Here is a 20,222-nt window from a genome sequence, read left to right as displayed (position 1 = left end):
ATGTAACATAATCAGCTGAATAAATAGAGTCATAAATAAAAACTGAAAGGCTCTGTAAATTTGTAAAATAAGAAAAGAGAAGCAAACATAACGGTGATGTGAGCCTCATTTTTCAAATTTCGCTGTCAATAATCTAAGTGTAATTTTTCAGTTTTCGCCAAGGTAGAGAGGAAACAACTCTCCAACGAAGTGACGTACCTCGAACAGAAAATATCGTAAGAGAAAATGTATTGCATTTTTACCGATGTTGTCAACGATTATTGTTGAAATCTTAACGATTGCGCCATTAAATATCTTCTTTAGATATGCAATAAAATACTATACAATTTATAAACAACAAAGGTTCTTTCTAGACTTTTTCTTTTTAATTCAGAGGAAAATTAATGTTTAAACCCTTTACAAAATTTACTCACATTAAATATCTCAAAAATTTTAGTCGGAATCTGGAAAAATGTATATGGTATTTATTCACTTTTATTTAATAAGACATGATGTGCTTCAAGAAAGAATTCGTACATTTTGCAAGTTGCGAACACCAATGAGAAGTAATTGAATCATGAGTCGAGACCAGCTTTTCCTGAAAAAGAAATTTATTTTCCCTAAAAAGCAGAACTCATACGGCGTTATGGCATCAATTCACCCTGTACTATGCATCAGTTAACCATATCAATGAAATTTTACTTTAAAGATTGAAACAAAATCACTTTTTATTGCAGAAATAATTTGTTATCTAATGTAAACAACGTTTTCCCCGGTTATACTACAGCGCTCTCTTGCAGGCAAGTCGGCACCTTTGAACTTTTGGGCCTTTGATCTTTGAGCCTGATAAGACACGTATCGAGTGAAGCCTTGGTCAAACATTATCAAAAAATATTATCACATTATCATGCTATGGCGCGAGATTCATCGTTGATGATGTCAGAGTGTCACTCGATCAGTAAATTTGCTATTACATACATTTGAGAATTAATTTAATATATAAGTTTTTTTTTGGATTATGTCACTGAAAACATTACACAGAGTCTTTTCCTTCCCTAAACCAGTCTACAATTACTTGCAAAGAGAGAAAAAGTAAAGAGAAATTAAGGGTGCAACATGTACCCACTCAAAAATAAGTGTGCCATTTGGAGAATTTGAACAGGTCGTTCAGGAAAGTTCAGCCAACTGCATGTATCCCAGAAGTCACAGTTTGAGAGTTGTTGATGTTAATTAACTTCAATAAATATGTTACTACAATTTTAGAATACTAAAATGACGATTAAAAATATATTAAAACAAAAAAATATATAGGTATATATTGGTCTTAAATTTTGGGAGGCTCCTAAATTGGGCTCCTAGGCCCATAGTTAATTCAGGTCCTGTAGGCACTTCACTCTTTGTTGTAAATGGCAAATATTAATGCATCTAGTTGTTTTAATTAAAATATTATAGCTTCACAATTATTCCACAGTACCAATGAGAACAGAAAAAAACTCAACACTTTTTTAAATGGGGGAAAAATGGGACTGTATTTTGCCTTATTAAAAATCTCTGGATATCTTCTATATATATAAAAATGAATGTTTGTCTGTATGTCATCCATGAACTCAAAAACTACCCGGCAGATTTGGCTGAAACTTTCACCGTTTGTTATTTTTGGTACTGGGAATGTTTATAGACCAGTTCGAAAAAAATCCGATTGATAGTTCCTTTTTTATTCCAATTTAAGTCACAATCCATTGGATAAATACGAATAAAATTATCGGCTACAGAAATTAATTCGCGTGAAAGATCTCATTGATAAGAAGTTAGCTGTTGCCATTTTTCTTGAGTTTGAACAAATAAATTCTTTCTTATTGTTTTATGGCTTTTCATGCAACGGGGGGATTTAAAACTTTTTATATCTGATATTTTTAGCGATTGATTGATCTTGCAAACTGCGTGAGTACGAAATTTGAGTATAGTCACGGCTTCACTTGATACCTGGACCGATTATTATGAAAATTGCTATATATATGTATTTTTCCACGGAGAAGGTGCATAATATGCTCATTGAAGCCACTCGCCACCAGGTGGCACTGCAGAGTAGCAACTTCTGCCCCGTTCAACCGATTGTCATGAAAATCAGTATAATGATGTATTTTTTTGTTGGAGTAGCAACGAGCGTCGGGTACAGCTAGTTGAATATAAAATAAGCAACTTAGAAATCGCCAAGCAACTTAAAAAATAAAGCCAAATCAATATAGATGGTGGTTGATAGAAATGATGTTATAGAAGACAAAAGGATCGCCAGAAAAGTGTTACAAGGTAATTTTAGAAATAATTTTGGCGACTGAAAGCGTGAATAGGATATTTAGCAGATGCGAGAGTTAGGAAATGGTAAAGCCAAACATTTTGTTACTAGCCCAAACAAGTTACACAAAACATTACTAATGGATACATTGGAAAATGGAAAATGCACTGCAATGGTTAAAGAAAAATGATGAGTAAAGCAGAAATGAGAAGGTTTGAAATGAATACATTGTTCTGCACTGAGAAAAAGGAAATTTGAGATTGATTGAGAGTTAAAAATTTGATGATGAATGTAATTCCAAAAAAAAAAAAAAACAGCGATTTTATCACAAGTGCACCAATACAACGTTCCAAACTGCTCATCGTTCAAAAGAATGGTTGTTCATTTTTTACGTGAATGAACAGATCCGTTCATTTTAAGGATTTGTTCTTTTTGACCTGTTCATTCATGAATGACACATCCCTGCTGTGAATGCACTATTTTAGAAAACTTGTGATTCAATTACATTGATTTTATCATTTTTTAACACTAGATTGTTTTGTTATCTTTGAAATGAAACAGTCAAAAATTGAAAATAAACATTTATGTAAGAGAATATATATATATCTATCAAAATACAAACAATTTCCATAAAATTGTTCCCAAATAATGGGGCAACAGAAATATTAATTTTCACTGAATGTTTATTTTGATCCCACGGGATTCCATCCTTGACACAAGACTGGTATCACTGAAAGCAGCACCAGGAGTGAAAACACCACCACTAAAGGGAAGAAGAAAATAAATTTAAATACTGATAACTTTGCATTCTTCTGTCTGAAAAAGTTCTTCAAATATAAATGACCTATTAAAGCTTGGTCACGGGCGTCATGACTCCCCTTTCTAAATGACCAAATAAAGCCCAAAACTGCATTTTGGTGATTTATATTAAGGAAAAACAGGCCCAGACCCACTATTTGTGCACGAATATTGTATTCCCTCTTTCTGATAATGAGCCACTTTTAAACTAGAAACTGGATCCACTCTTGATTGCAATACGTATGTAACTTGAGTGGTACGAAAAGGTGCGCTTTTTTTGTTGTTGCAAGTTTTCAATTTTATTGACCAAAAAACTTTGTCAGAGGAAATAAGTGCCACACAACATTATGCATTTTTCATGAATTCCTTGAGTTTAATTTCAACTCTTTTTATGTAATAATGTATTAGCTGCTTTTAAAAAACAAGAACAATTTTGGTTCATTAAATAAATTTAAAAAAAAGTAAAGTTTGGTTTAAAAAGGATAAAGATAATTAATAATGGAAACCAAAATAAACTAAAGCAACAAGTATGAGGAATTGTCATACAATTTTAAAAATATTTAAAATTATAGCAGGAGTTCTCGGTGTTCTCCGAGTAGTAGAAGTGACCGGACATCAGTCATTGTGAGCCTCCGTGTGCCTACTGTGTCACGGAAAAAGTAGTACACAATTAAGTTTTGTAGCTAAACTAATAAAATCTCTTGAGGAGACCAGTAAAATGATTTATGAGGCTTACAGGGACTCTTCTCTGTCCCACTCACAAGTTTGGAAGTGGTTAAAAACCTTAAAAGAGGGCCCGGAAGAGGTTCAAGACGAACAACGCTCTGGGCGTCCGTCAATCAGCAAAACCGACAACAAAATGGCTCGTGTTTGTCAATTGTTGGAGTTTAAATGTTGATTGACTATTAAGATGGTTGCCAATGAACCATGGGCGCCCATATGCAAAGTTGCAAGGGGGGCTCAAATATTTTCCCCGTGGTTTAGCTGGATATTTTCCCAGTGGAAACTGATTTCAGGACAGATTAGAGTCATTAAAATTTGACATTTTTAATAACTTGTTCATTAATGGCTGGAGAAGAAATGTTTTTACATTTTTGCAAAGAAAAAAGTACTAAAAGCAAGGAAGTTCTAATTTCAAAGGGGGGGGGGGACTCAAGCCCCTCTTGCCCCCCTATATGGGCGCCCTTGCAATGAACTGAACATGTCTTCTGCTGTTGTGTTTCGCATTGTTACTCAAGATTTAGAGATGATGAGAGTGCGAGAAGCTCGTGCCGAAGCCCCTTGCCACATTGCACTGCGAGTCCCCAAATTCCTGACGAAACACCAGGTGACAATGCTGTCCCACCCCTCCTACAGCCTCTTGAAGTTGCCCCCGCATAATTCTTTTTGTTCCCTCGAATTAAGGCAGACCTGAAAGGAGCCTGTTTTTCATCCATAGAAGAGTTCCGATCAGCCGTGACAAAGACCTTGGGAGAGGACCCCAAAGACGCCTTTCAGGGCACTTACCAGTAATAGCAGAGATGCTGGAAAAAATGTGTAGAGGCCCAAAGACACTACTTTGAAGAATTTTAAGTGTTTGTGAAAATCTGTTCAATAAATTACTTTAAAAAAAACAGAATTGCATTAATCTTGGAATGGACTCTGTATGTCAGCCCAGCTTAACAGTATTAGGATGTTTAAGACCTCAGAATAAAATTTGAAGAATTATGTGTTGTACATATATAAAACATATATTTTACGATTGAACATTTTCATAACCTAATCAGAAAATAAAATCAATATACCTTTCAGGAAGTTTGTCTGCTTCATTGAGGACAACTAATGCAGCATTAACCATGCAAATTGCTGTTGTTATGTATCCAGGATCTGAAATTTATTAATAAAACAAAAGATAAATACAGCAATTGCACAAAGCCATTTATATTACTTACGTTTTTGCAAAACTACATGTAACTTCAGAAAACAGTAATAAGAAATATAAACTACTCTATATCATATCAGAGTTTTACAAGCCCACTCAAATGCTAATTAAAAAAAAAAAAAAAGAGCCGAAAGGCAATAGAATAAACAGAGGAAGATTATTTCTTATTATATGTCTGCTTTCAAGATTTAGAAGTATGCACTAAAAAAAGAAGCACTTAAGAGAGAGAGGAAGCAAAAATTATATCCAACTCTGCAAGTTAAGACTAGTCTCTTACCTGGGCCTTCCACAGTTGCTATGAGCTCTTTGTTTGGAGGTTCAACGTGTTTATCTGTGGAGTCGAGCAGCTTTTCTGACCAACCTTTTGCTTTGAAAATAATTTTGAAAGAGCCATTGGAAGCCTTAAATTTCAGAAAAATACAAATTCAGTTGAGATAGGATTGTGTGTGTGGGAGGGGGGGGGGAATTAATGAAGTAGCTAAAAATAATACCTCATCTCTGGTTGAAGGCGTTCGACTGAAGGTTCCAAGGGAAAACATCTCCGGAAACTTATGAGAGGAAAAATGCACATCAGTAACTAAATTTGAAACTCACAAAAAATTAAGCAAATAAATTTCTGAAAATAGATCTGTAACTTAACATACATATACAGGGAAATCCCATTACAATGAATACCAAAACAACACAAAATATCACTTCCAACAAAATAAATTTTCAGTCCCGATTTAATTGCTACGACATTGCTTTATTTCCATTACAATGAATAAAATTATGCGGTCCCTTGAAGTTCATTGTAGCAGGATTTCACTGTATATACAATCAGGCCTCAAAATGTCAACCCCATGGGACATTGCAAAAGTGACCTTATAACCGATTCATACTAATTTGTCAATATAATATATATAAGTAGCATAATTCTTGCACAAAGCATAGTACATGTACATAAATACAATACTTCTTTGCAAAATTTAACACATTCATTGGGTTGTAGTATTTTAATTGAGTTAAACCAATCAAAATTGATTGAATCAATGAGAAATAGTAAAGGTTGCATACAAATAATGTAGTATTTTAATTGAGTTAAACCAATCAAAATTAATTGAATCAATGAGAAATAGTAAAGGTTGCATACAAATAATGCTCCATCAGACTACTGATATACAACTTGCCTTACTTAAATTAATTCATAATACAAGACTGCCACAATTTTTCTTTAATTTTTTGTCCAATGTTATCTAAGTTTTGTATTTTCTTGAAAATTTTTTTCAGCTTTGTTATAGATAGTAAAAAAAAAAAAAGTCTTTGAGGGATTCTGTTTGCGTCAACACTTCACTTTTTTAGCATCACCATCATTGTTCTTTTTCATTTTCAACTGCATTCTCTGCATTTTATTTAAGACTAGCAGTACCTGCACAGGGTTGCCCATGCTGGAAATTTAATAGAAGTCCGTTGAATAAGAAAAATTGACTCCCCCTCCCCCTCTGATGTGAAATAATTATTTTTCATTGTATAAAATGTGTCGGCTCCTCCACTATAGGGGCCTTAACTAGGGCTACTAGTACTATTGCTTACCCCAAAGCAGAGGAGGGGTTCTCCTATCATTTGTACAGGATATCTCCAAATTTTTAATTTTTGCACTTACATCCCTTTGCTTCTCACTGCCTCATATAAACAGTGGATATTTGCCAATGTCATGCTAAGAACCCGAAACCTTCCAGTTCTGAAACCAACGTCCTATGTACTAAGCTACCCCTAACTACAATCTAAAGATGTTACATTATGGCTGTAAAGCATTCAACAAATTTTAGGCTTTTGTTGAGTCAACACTTTTGTAATGCAATGAAGGCTGATGGAAATTACATCAAAATAATGAAGAGCATTTAGAACAAAGCAATAGGATTGATCTGGTTAGACAGAGTAAAGAAAATTAATTTTTAAAAAGCAAATTGATTTAGAAAAGCCAACAGGCAAAGAGATACCACTTCTCCAAAGTGCTTCACATAAAGTGTTAGATTTTTTGTTTTTGGAATTTTGATGAAGAATAATATTTCAATTAGTATTTCTCAGTATGTTTTCTTGAATTCTAATGTCTTGTACACTACTAGCGTAACACAGGAGGAATAAATACTCATTGTAAAAGCATTTATTTTTGTGAGCCCATCGTCACCTTGAAAATTTATGCCTCAGAAAATATTTTTCAACTTAGGGTTCTGTTCATATAAAATTCCTGAAATTTTCAGCTTGCGAAATCACTAATATCTTTATTTTGTGATACTAAGACACACGAAAGTAAGTGCTTTAACAGTAAATAAAAAAACTAAAATAAAAATAAATAATAATAATGAAAAAAGGTTAAAAAAATTAATTTAAAAAATCAAATACCAATAGCTCTAAAGCTAATAGGGAAAAATGTATAGCATGATTGATCAGGGGAAAGTTATGATCAATCTACCTTGGAATGGAGCATGTCCACATAATGTGAAAATCAAGCAAAATGTATAGTGTAGTTACCTTTTCTAGAAGATAGCAACCAACTGAAAACTTTGTCATTAACATGAAAATTCCACCCATCAACATTGTTACCAAGGCATAGAATAATGAATATGTCTTCATATAAGTCTGAACTTGAATCTGAAAGAAAATTTTAAGACTTTGAATTTACATTGGCTCAGAAATTCTGAAAATTTTTGAAATAAAACAAGTAAATTTGGCTAAAATGACTAAAAATGCAGCCAAATAATCCCTGTTACAGAAAACTCGGCAAATTTCATCAACGCTTTGAAAAATTTAAGGTCAGAATATGATTTTTAAGCATAATATTTTAAAAAATATAATAAATATTCAAAACTATTCTTTAAAAAATAATAAAGTAAAATAGAGAAATAGATAAAATGCAGGAAAAAAAAAGGTAACAAAAATTACTACAAAATGCAAAATATCAGTATTTTTCTGAGTGTAAAGCAACATTCAGCACCTATGTGGGTAAATTTTTGAAATATAATTCAATACTAGTCGCTATGACCTCACTACCTACTGTGGGTTGAAGTACACCACCTTCGACAGCAAACTTCGGGGATTTCGCCCCTTTTATGGTGGTACATTCATTAATGAACAGTACTTTAATTTTCAGTGGGGCACATCTCTAGAACTATTATATTGCTAGTCTGCCTATCGCCTTTTAACCATTAACTCGAACCATTCAAACATTGAAATGTTACCACTTTAATTATAAATCACAGGAAGTCCATAGTTTTGGAGAGGCAAAGGGCTGCTTTGCGAAAGAAGATCTGAGAAGAGAAACTAGAACGTGCCAATAGCCCACGGAAGAAAAATCCTTGATAATAGAACTTTTAATTAATGTCTAGGGGCGGTCACTATGGGATGGATGAGCTTGCCCCCCCCCCCACACACAGAAAAATTGCACACAATTAAATAAATTAGTCAAAAATAACATTTTTTATTTAAGGTTAAAAAAAAACAAACAAAGAATTGGTGGCGTGAAACAGATTTTAAACTTCTAGCACGTTGCATATCGCTAATAAAATATTATAAGTGCACCATCTGTTAGCGTTCAAGCTTGCAAGTTTTGAGAATGATTTTTTGGAGTATTCCGACTGTTGTCCCTGCCACACCTCCGCTCCTAACCATCACGACGATTCAATCAGACACCAAAATGGCAAGTCCGTGTCACCCCGATTCCTACTGCATAGGCAGCAGTTTCCTTTGCCCTTGGAAAAATATGTTCACCCAATAGCAGTTTTAAGGGCAACAGTAGGTGGGAAATAATTTACTCATGTCACGTGTATGAAACAATAGCTCGGAGGGCAGAAAAAGGGAGCCCACGTGAATGCAAAAAAGGTTTCTATTCCTCCGTCCCTCTTTTGTCTTTAATCTTAAATGGCTGTTAATATCTGGAAAAGGGATTTACAATTTCATGGATTTATAGCATCTCATGCATATTTTTATTTATTGTTTTTCTGCTTGGAGTGAATATGAGCGGTATTCTCGGAATTTCTGAATGGAGATTTTATTTTCAAATAGCACACAGCACAGATCAGTTGGTTTTGAGGGTGATGCTAATAAAAGTTCTGAATTTGTGAATAGATCTGCAAAACGAATATGACTTTTTGAACACAATGCGATTTACCATTGAAAAATAACTTTTGCACACACTTATCATTTTTTAAATAATTTAGTTACACTTTTTCATATTAAAGAGAAAACAACATATCTGAATGCAGTACATAAGAGAAAAGATGACATACTGGTTTTTCATTTTTGAACTGATGATTGTACATTTGGGTTCTGAGAACCACAGATTTGTCGCTTCCAATGAAGGGTAGGCACCAACCCCCTGCGTCTTTACTGTTGAATAAAGTTGGCCTAGGTGGAAAAAAAAATGAAGTAAATTTAAAATACTTCTGAAAAATAAGCTCCATACTAAATCAAAAATGAAACTTCAATTAATAGTTTAAAAATATTCAAAATAGTATATTGAACTTCAAAAATGATTCACCTAAAGAACGATAATTACACTGCCTGCTAACATTTAAATAAAATTTTGCCCTATGTAAGTGTACATAAAAATGGAAGGAGTTCTAGTTCATAAGACAAACATAATAAGAAAAACAACTATTATAGTTGAGCATTATAAATCAGGTTTCATAACCATTTTTAAAAATACATGAAAATTTTTTAAAAAATATATGAAAAATTAAAACATCTTTTACATTGCAATTTTTCTAAAATTAATTTTTTCCTTGTTGGTGGAACAATTATTACGTTACAATTAAAGCAACAATTTAAAAACTACTGATCAGAAGGATTTGATATTTACCATAATAGTCCCAAGGTTGTTGTATTTTGTTAAGCAAAGGATAAAAAAATTTCAAAAATGTACCAAAAAGCCACTGTCAGATTCAATTTAAGGGGAAAAGTTTACTAAAGGGATTCGCTAAACACGGAAATTTTGTTTTAAAAAAAATAAGACTGATTTTTGGGGTTTACAAACAATTTATTTGTTGTTTACAGCAAAAAGAGTGACAAGGGGAAAAAGAGGAGCTTAATAAAACAAGGATCTAATGGATAATTAAAGCATTAGGTACTTAGAAGCACAAAATACTATGTTCCTTCCTTAATAGATTAATGGTTATCTGTGAAGATTGAATGAATGTGATCAGTATATGAGGGAGGGCTCGAAAATAACATAGCTTGACATGTCTGCCCGGTATGTAAAAATTCGATCGGGCATGAATCTTTTTCTATTATTTTTTAATCAAGTATTTCTTTCTAAAAATTTTATTATTTGGTACTTTATTGAAAAATTATCGCATCTTTACTGGAGCTCAAAATGTATTTCAAGCGGAGCTGCCAAATTCACATTTGGACAAACATAAAATCATTAGGAATCCTTGGCGAAGTCAGTGAGGGATGTGCTTTAAGTCGAGTGTAAAGAGAATGTTTTCATTTACTGCAACAGGGATTGCCTTAAGTAGAGTAGAAAAATAGAGTTGAGTGTTTCTGGTTTGTGTAGAGGCAATCTTCCCCTTTATATAATTTAAATTTTGTAAATTTTAACGACGGCTTATTATCAGTGCCGGATTTAGGGGAGGGCAGGTGGGGCTACTGCCCCGGAGCCTCCACAATAATTTTTTTGCAAAATATCCTAACTTTCACGGGTTAGCAAATTTTACGTTTTTTCTCCCAGATATTAAAAAAAAAATTTTTTTTGTATTTCTACAAATAATGCTAGCACAAAAATAATATTATCGATATATCGGAAAGTCTTAATTGCAAGTAGCCATTTACTATCAATTTTTTATTTGTTCGAGCATTTCAGTGGCAATATACAAATAAATACAAATACAAATGTGACGACCAGCAACAGGCTCTGGGCCCAGCTAGGCTGGTCCTAGTCAATTAATTAGTCCCCAATGAAGATCAATGGCCCTCTTAAAGCTATCCACTCCCTTGCTCATTACCGCCTCTTCCGGTAAGCTATTCCAAGTGCCCACGACCCTGCTAAAGTAGTAGTTTTTCCTGATTTCCAAGTTAGCCTGAGATTTAAATAGCTTAAAACAATGACCCCTTGTCCTGCTTTCCCCGCAAAAATTTAATCCATTTACATCTTTCATTTTGATAAATTTAAATAACTGAATCATGTCCCCTCTGACTCTCCTTTGCTCCAGGCTATACATGTTAAACCTATTAAGTCTGGTATCATAATCTAAATCTGAGAGTCCCTTTACTAATTTAGTTAACCTTCTTTGAACCCTTTCCAATACAAAAATATCTTTCTTCAGATAAGGCGAACAAAACTGAACAGCATACTCCAAATGAGGTCTTACTAAACTCCTATATAAAGGCAGAAGAACTTTCTTAGATTTGTTTGAAATAGATCTATTGATGAACCCAAGCATTTTGTTGGCTTTGTTACTAGTAATACTGCACTGTTGACTAAACTTGAAATCCTGATTTATAAAGACACCCAGATCCATAACATTTTCTGCTTGATTTATGACTGAACCCTGTAAACGATATCTCATACGCTTATTTCCATGACCTAAGTGTAGCACTTGACATTTCCCTGCATTAACTGCCATACCCCATTTATCTGCCCACTTAGTAATATGATCTAAATCCTCTTGCAGCTGTTTCACTTGTTCTTCATTTTCGCCAATCCCCATAACTTTTACATCGTCAGCAAAACAATTCATGCTTCCAGAAATATTTTCATTGATGTCATTCATAAATATAATAAACAAAAGAGGCCCTAAAACTGATCCCTGAGGAACCCCACTTAAAACATCACTCCAATTAGAATGATTTCCTCTCACAACTACTCTTTCCTTCCTACCAGTAAGCCAATTTCTAACCCAAAGTAAAGTTTTTCCTCCTATTCCAATGTCAGCTAACTTGCTGAGAAGAGCAACATGCGGTACCTTGTCAAAAGCTTTTTGAAAATCAATATAAACAACATCCACACATTTTTTGTTATCTAAAGCTGAGGTAACCTTGTCGTAGAAATGTAATAAATTAGTAGTACAGGATTTACCTTTCCTGAAACCATACTGCAAACTAGTCAACAGACTATTAGTCTCTAAGAACATCATGATCTTAATTTTGATCAAAGTTTCGAAAATCTTACAAATCACCGAAGTCAAACTTACAGGTCTATAATTCCCAGCAATACCTTTAGACCCCTTCTTGAAGAGTGGCGTTATGTTAGCCAGCTTCCAGTCCTCTGGCACCGTCCCCGAGTTATAAGAAGCATTGAAAATATTCAAAATAACATCCACTAATTCCTCTGCACATTCAACTAAAATTTTTGGATAGATATTATCTGGTCCCGGAGCTTTAGTTGCTTTAATCTTTTTCAAATGAAATAAAACCTCCTCCCTGGAAAATACAAAATCCTCAAGCTGTATAATAACTTGTGTCTTGTTAGTGTCAACTGTTGAGATACAGTTATCGTTAAACACACTGGAAAAAAAGTTATTTAGAACATTTGCAATATCCCTATCGTTTTGGATTAAATTTCCATATTCATCAACCAAAGGCCCAATTTGACTGTTTCGAGCTTTCCCAGAATTAGCGTAAGCAAAAAACCTCTTAGGGTTCCCATCAATGTCATCTGCCAGCCTTTGCTCCAATTCTCTTATCTGAATCCGTACCAAATACTTAAAATTTCGCCTTGCCTTGCCATACTGGAGCCTCTCCGCACTCTGACCAGTTTCTTTAAACTTACAAAAAGTGGCTTGCTTATAATTAAGAGCTTCTTTAGTCTCCCTGGAGAACCACATGGGCCAAATTTTGGTACTAACACCTTTTCTCCTAAATGGAACATAGTCCCCAACGGTTTTAGCAAGTTTATTCTTAAATTCCGTCCACTGCTGATCTACGTCGTTATTTTCCAACCCTGACGAAAAAACCTCTTTCAAGCTCTGCCTAAGTGCAACAAAATTGGTGTTTCTGAAATTGGGCACAAACCTAAAATTATCATCTTTGCACACTTCAAATTTAACCCGGAACCTAATGCTGTTATGATCACTATCTCCAATATGCTCCCCTACACTCAACCCCTGAACAAAACTACCTATGTCACAAAAAACTAGATCCAAAATGGCCTCCTCTCGAGTTCCCCGAGTTACAACTTGATCTAAGAAACAGTCACCAATTACTTTTAAAAATTCCTCTTCTTTGCCATTACCAGGATAAAAATTATTCCAATCAATACCCGGAAAATTGAAATCCCCCATTATGATAACGGATCCCTTACTGGACATGTCACTAATAATACGGTACATCTGTTCATCTTGTCCCTGGTTTGAATTAGGTGACCTATAAATGTTTCCAAAGCGTAGCTTTTTGCCCTTACTGCTCATCAACTCCAGCCAAACCATATCAATATCAGTAGGCTTATCATTTATGACCAATTCATTGCAAATAAAATTGTCTCTAACATAAAATAAAACCCCACCACTTCTTTTACCTACTCTATCCTGTCTGAACAAATTATACCCAGCAATATGTAATAACTCTGCATCAGATTCGGTAGCCCATGTCTCTGTAATTCCAATAACATCCAACTGCTCATCCATAACTATGCTTTTCAATTCATCCATCTTGTTCCTAATACTGCGAGCATTGGTATAGAAAACTTTAAGCATGCCTAAGTTGCTTTTATTTAACACCCTGAAATTTCCTAAATTACAATTGTTAACATTACTACTCTTGTTCGTCACTTTATTTCCATTCCTAGCAATACCCAAAAAAATTTCATTTTCTCGATACCTGATGCTTGAACCATGCCCCCCATTCCAACTTAGTTTTTTGACTCCGAAGCCCTTAAAATTAATCCACTAACCATTTTGACCCCTGTAGAGCTCAGATGCAGGCCATCCCTAGCAATCCAATCCCGTTTACAATGACTCCATACATCAATGAACCTGATACTGCGCTTTTCGCAAATTGACTTCAGTAGCAAGTTCATACACCTCGCACGTTGATTTAGCCAGCTCCTATGCACTCCATACCTGGGAAGCAAACCAACCACTTGGACATTCGTCGAAAAGCTGGTTGCTTTATCCAACAGGGATTCCCATTCCCTAGAAAACTCCTCATTTTTACTGTGGCCTACATTATTTGTTCCCACCCACAAAGTAACCATATCCTCCTTATTCAATACTCCCTTCTTTTCAGCAACCATATTAATGTCTTTTACCCGAGCCCCTGGTAAACAACACCTAGCCACCTTACGCTTTACTCTCCCAACTGTGTTACCCACCTCCCTTACCATAGAGTCCCCCAAAATTACACCCTTAGATTCCCAATCTAACTCCTCATTTGAAACTTCCCCCTGAATCTCTGGAACATTTATACCCTCTACAACTGGCCTACACCCTAATGCTAACTGGGCTTCCAAAACTAGCATCTTAAGTCTTAAGTCTGAGAGTTCAGCACATTTAGTGCAAATATAATCCTCCTCAAAAACAGACTCATTTTCCCCCTTATACAGGCAGAACATATGACATAAATCACAAGAGATCCACCTGTCCCCCTTCCCACTCTTTACCTCTTTCATAATGCATATAACACCCATTTCTACTCAGTGAATATGTTCCAAAAGGCAAAACAGAAAGATAAAAATGCAAAAAAACACAGAATAAATACTAAAAACAGCAGTAAATAAACAGCAGTTGCTACACCCAATAAAGCACACAAGATCAAAAACCAGGAGATCACCACATGTTAGGCTTAGCTCCAAAAAATGCAAAAACACTTCAAGAATACAATAACAGCAAAAATGAGACCCCAAAACACAATAAAACTAAATTACATGATAAAGTGAAGTAAAAAAACCTAAAACTAGACAGTAATAATGAAAAATTATAGTAAAAAAACACTTATCAAATCAGCAGCAATAACACTCCCTGCATCACAGGCGCCCATATTTTTTTATTCATTTAATTGTAATTTGTACCTATGAGTTAAAGAGAAATAAAGTAAGTTTAAAAAAAATCCGAAAAATGGTTAACTTTGCAGGTCATTATTACAACTTCTCGCTTCTTGAGCTCAAAAATTTAAAAATTATTTGACGAAATGACTTGACTGGAAATTTTTTAAATCCAAAATATTGGATATACATATATATATCAGAATATTCGGATATATATCAAAGTATAGGATATTTTCGAAAATATGATGATCTTTTTGAATCCTGATTAGGGGCCTCCACTCCTTCGTTGCCCTGGGGCCTCCAAACTTCCAAATCCGACCCTGCTTATTATTTAAACTAATTAACTAATTTTTTTTATATTTATATCTAAATATATCTTGATTCAGATTTGAAACTGTTATATTAACTTTTTGAGTGATTAATACTGTACAACAAATTTAAATATTTTTGTTTAGCTATCTATACAGAGCAGCCAACTTTTAAAAATTCAAAATCACAGCTGCATTCTGCGGAGAAGGGTAGGGGTCTGCTTTAAAAAAGCTTGTAGATTCGAAAACTTTCTAGTATATGCCCATCAAACCTCTTACTCTCCCCCCCCACCAGCACATCACAAAAAATTGCCTACAACTGTATTTTTATGACTTTAATTAAAAAAAAAATTCCAGGGGAGCTCTCCAATGTAATCGAATATCTTCAGAAGTTTTGAACTTTTCGAGCTTCAATTTCGAAAAATAGCTGTGGAAGATTCCTTGAAGCCCATCCCTTTACCTAATGTTCCCAAAGTTATCCTACAATAGCGTTTTTAAGACTCCAGTTCCAAAGAACTTACAAAACCTCTCCTTTTCCTAACATCACAAAAAAAATCATAAAATCTGTTTTTGGAACTTTAATAACAACATTTCCCGGGGGGGGGGGGGTTAGGACCACATGCTTCTGCCTAAAATCTTTAAAGAGGGCTTTCAATTGAGTTTTTAGGACTTCAATTTCGAAAAAATTACAGGGAGGAGCACCCGATCCCATCCCCTATCATCAATAAAGATCCTCTAACATTGCGTTTTGAAGCTCTAAAAGTTGAGAGACAGCTTCTGATCCCATCCCTTCTTTTAACACACTCGAAGATGGCTAACAATCATGTTTTCGAAACTCCAATTTCGAACAATTTGTGGTTCTGAAACTCGTTTTTTTCCTCCGACGTCATAAAAAAGAGGCCTACAACAACGTTTTCAAGACTTCAATTTCGAAAAATTTAAGGAGAGGCAAGCATTTCTTTACTCCTCTTTCAACATCATTCAAAGAACGTCTAAAACTGCGTTTTTGGAACTTCTACATCGAAACATCTCTGGGGAAAAGTTCTGAACCTCGTGTCTTCTGCTTCATCATCAAAGGTGAGCTAAAATTGCGTTTTTAGAACTTCAATTCCTAAATTTTTTGCGTGGGAAAGCACCCAAACACTCTTGTTTTTAGCATCATTAACGATCTCTAAAACTGCATTTTTAGAGCTCTAATATCAAAAAAGTGATTGGGGAAAATTCCTGAATTTCATCTAGAAATTTTCCCAAGTCAAGCCATCTTTGCTGGCTTGAGATTCAAGCCACCAAAAATGGCAAACAATTGTATTTTTGAGAATATACCCTTAAATATCAAAAGTTTTCCAGATAGAACCTTGAAACCTGCCTTTCTACTTTTTTCAACACAAAATAAGCATCTAAAAATATATTTCTTTCACAAAAATTTGGGGGAGAGCCCGCAAACACTTATTTATGCGTGATGTTAAGCAGCTTTATCAACAAACAAATCCATAACTATCTTGAAATTTTACTTATGAATGCAAGTTTTGTATTTTATTATTGTTCAGAACAAAAACTGGTAAAAAGAGATGCCATCTTGATACTGTAACGTTTCTTTCATAAGAAGAAAGTACAATTGAGAGCCTAAATTGCTACTGAAAATACCTCATGAGTCCCCAAACAAAATTAGTCGAAAAAAAATGCTTATGCTTCAGTTTTTTTTTTAATTTTATTTTTATTAGTCCCCTCCCCCCATAATGCATTAGTAATTTGCTCTTCCCAAAAGGATTGTCTGGATCCGCCACTGTAAGAACAAAATAATGATTCTTAAATGAATTGCAAATATGATACAGAAAATATTAATATGCTATAAAAGATTTTATACTGAATATTTTGAGATGATAAATTCTTGATTATTAGTTGTACCTTTCACCCGGTCGGCATGTCTTTTTGAAGTAACATGCTTGTGGCAATCATCACGACCACCATGTTTAACTGAGAAATCGCTATTGCAAATAGTAGGTATTAGGTACATCTTGCATAACCTGTCTTTGAAGACAGAATAAGGAATGGCCAGGTGCTTTTATATTCAAATACAAATACAAAAGTGACGACCAGCAACAGGCTCTGGGCCCAGCTAGACTGGTCCTAGTCAATTTACAATCCCCAGTGAAGATCAATGGCCCTCTTAAAACTGTCTACTCCTTTGCTCATTACCACCTCTTCCGGTAAGCTGTTCCAAGGTTCCACTACCCTGCTAAAATAATAATTTTTCCTAATATCCATGTTAGCCTGAGATTTAAATAGCTTAAAACAATGACCCCTTGTCCTGTTTTCAGTGCTAAACTTTAGCCCGTAACATCTTTCGTTTTAATAAATTTAAACAGCTGAATCATGTCCCCTCGGTCTCTTCTTTGCTCAAGACTGTACATTTTTAGCCTTCTAAGCCTGGAATCATAATCTAAGTGGGAAAGTCCACTTATTAGCCTTGTAGCCCGCCTTTGAACCCTTTCCAATACATTAATGTCTTTCTTAAGATAAGGAGACCAAAACTGAACAGCATACTCCAAATAGGGTCTTACCAAACTTCTATATTAGGGCAGAAGAACTTCTTTAGATTTATTTGAAATAGATCTATTGATAAACCCAAGCATCTTATTGGCTTTGTTGCTAGCAATGCTGCACTGTTGGCTAAACTTTAAATCCTGACTTATTAGGACCCCCAGATCAGTAACTTTGTCTGCCTGACTAATGACTGAACCTTGCAAATAATAACTTGTACACTTATTTCCATGCCCTAAATGTAGCACTTGACATTTCCCAACATTAACAGCCATACCCCATTTATCAGCCCACTCCGTAATATGATCTAGATCCTCTTGCAGCTGATTTGCTTGTTCTTCATTTTCTACAGTCCCCATAACTTTGACATCATCAGCAAAACAGTTCATGTTCCCAGAAATATTTTTGTGAATATCGTTCATAAAGACAATGAACAAAACAGGCCCTAACACTGATCCTTGAGGAACCCCGCTTAAGACCTCACTCCAATTAGAATAATTTCCCCTTACAACTACTCTTTGTTTCCTTCCGGTCAGCCAATTTTTTACCCAAATGAAAGTTTTCCCTCCTATTCCTATATCAGCTAATTTGCTAAGTAGAGCAACATGCAGTTCCTTGTAACACCGAAACACGTGTCTGCAATCATTTGCAAGTTTTGTGCTTAATAATGTTGGATTACTGACATTTTAATTTTTCAGCACAAAGGTATTTATTCTTTATTTAGTCAATAGATTATTAGTCTCTAGAAAATTTACTATCTTAATTTTCATCAATGTTTCAAAAATTTTGCAAACCACCGAAGTTAGACTCACAGGTCTATAATTTCCCGCACTCCCTTTAGACCCTTTCTTGAAGAGCGGTGTAATGTTAGCCAGCTTCCAGTCCTCTGGCACTGTCCCCGAATTATAAGAAGCATTGAAAATGTTTGCGATTACATCTGCTAATTCCTCTGCACATTCAATTAAAATTTTCGGATAAATATTATCTGGCCCCGGAGCCTTAGTCTCTTTAATTTTTTTCAAATGAAATAAAACGTAATTCTTCACGATATTTTTGGTAGTTTGTCCGCTGTTTTGCCCGAGAACCCATAAACTACATGAAAACTAAACTGGCAGCACGCGTGTAGAAGTTTTTATTTTCTGAACTTACCGGTTTAGTTTTCGTGCAAGTTATTTTTTTTTTTTTTTTTTTGCGTTCTTGGGATTAAAAATTAAAAAAACTGAAACTCGTAATTTTTGGACCCGCTTTCGTAGCATCGTAGTTAATATTTGTAAGTCATAGAAACTACGATTTTTTGTAGCAGTTGGCAGCTCTGTATATATATATAAGACAGATAGTGTTTCTTTGTTTGTTTATTTCTTTCTTTCTTTGTACCCGATAGCCAGAAGACCCCATAGCACTTATAGCCCTGAAACTTGCCACAAAATTTGAATGTACCCTGAGGGTGTGTACCTCGAAGCCCAAATTCTAAATTTCAAATTAGTTTTTTCATAATTAACTAATTAAGCTAAAATGTTCATGTTTTTTTTTCACGTTTTTTGCCTAATTAGGGGGTACTAAATCCCCCCAGCCCCTAACATTGTATGTCCTTGGAAAGGGTTTTAATTTCTGAACAAGAACATGTTCGATCCATTTCTCTCAATTGCAGTGAAATCCCACTACAACGAACTTCAAGGGACCACAAATTTCGTTCGTTGTAACAGGAATTTCATTGTAATAGAATTCAAATAATGTAATGGCAGTTATATAGGGACTGAAAATGTAGTTCGCTGAAAAGGAAACTTCGTTGTATTGGTATTCTTTGTAACGGAATTCCACTGTATTTAGAACAGGAGATATGAGCAATTCTAATTGAGCCAATTTTCAAGGTTAAACTTGATTTGTATCTCTGCAGTGACGTCATCTTCGGTATAAAGATGAAATATGCTTCTGCAGTAATGAACGATAATTGAACGTAGTCCAGGGGTCTGTACATCGAAGTGCAAATTCTAAATTTTGGACTAGAAATTTTTAAATGAATTTTTAAACACATTGTCGACAATTTCCATCAATTCTTGAGACGGCCATCTTTTGCAGTACACATGCGCAGGAGACCTGAGAAAAGAATTCTAGCTTTCACTCAGAATATTACTCGAACAGCTCTAAAAATCAAAACGACTCTCAAACTGCAGAGAATTTTTGCGGAGATAAAAAAAATTCTAGTCTTCAATTCGAGCAATGAATTATCACGCGTAGAAACGTTGAAACAAAGGGAGACAACAGCATAATGTAACCCTATGTCATTCATCAGCAATAAATGCAATTATCCAAACCGTTTTTGATAAAACCTCTCAAAATAATTACTCGGACGAAAGACGGGAAGGTAAAATGTTTCCTTCAAATAAAAGCTGAGATCGAGTTTTAAGAGATGTTTAGAAAGTTTGG

The 20,222-nt window shown here is 34.6% G+C and overlaps 1 protein-coding gene across 1 annotated transcript in view; it reads right to left on the bottom strand.

Annotated features, from left to right (window-relative positions):
• Window positions 1–2,840: 2,840 nt before the first annotated feature.
• Window positions 2,841–20,222, bottom strand: part of LOC129225950 (saccharopine dehydrogenase-like oxidoreductase) — a 29,289-nt gene continuing 11,907 nt past the window's right edge. The window contains exons 7-12 of the mRNA XM_054860502.1: window positions 9,257–9,374; window positions 7,503–7,622; window positions 5,483–5,539; window positions 5,269–5,392; window positions 4,855–4,936; window positions 2,841–3,035 (exon numbers count right to left, since the gene is read on the bottom strand). Coding sequence (XP_054716477.1) covers window positions 2,945–3,035; window positions 4,855–4,936; window positions 5,269–5,392; window positions 5,483–5,539; window positions 7,503–7,622; window positions 9,257–9,374 — 592 coding nt within the window. The 3' untranslated portion in view covers window positions 2,841–2,944. The remainder of the gene's footprint in view (window positions 3,036–4,854; window positions 4,937–5,268; window positions 5,393–5,482; window positions 5,540–7,502; window positions 7,623–9,256; window positions 9,375–20,222) is intronic.

This window comes from Uloborus diversus, chromosome 7 (assembly GCF_026930045.1).
Source record: "Uloborus diversus isolate 005 chromosome 7, Udiv.v.3.1, whole genome shotgun sequence".
NCBI classification, from domain to species: domain Eukaryota; kingdom Metazoa; phylum Arthropoda; class Arachnida; order Araneae; family Uloboridae; genus Uloborus; species Uloborus diversus.
The sequence above is the reverse complement of the archived record's forward strand: the minus strand, read 5'-3'. Positions and strand labels throughout refer to the sequence as shown.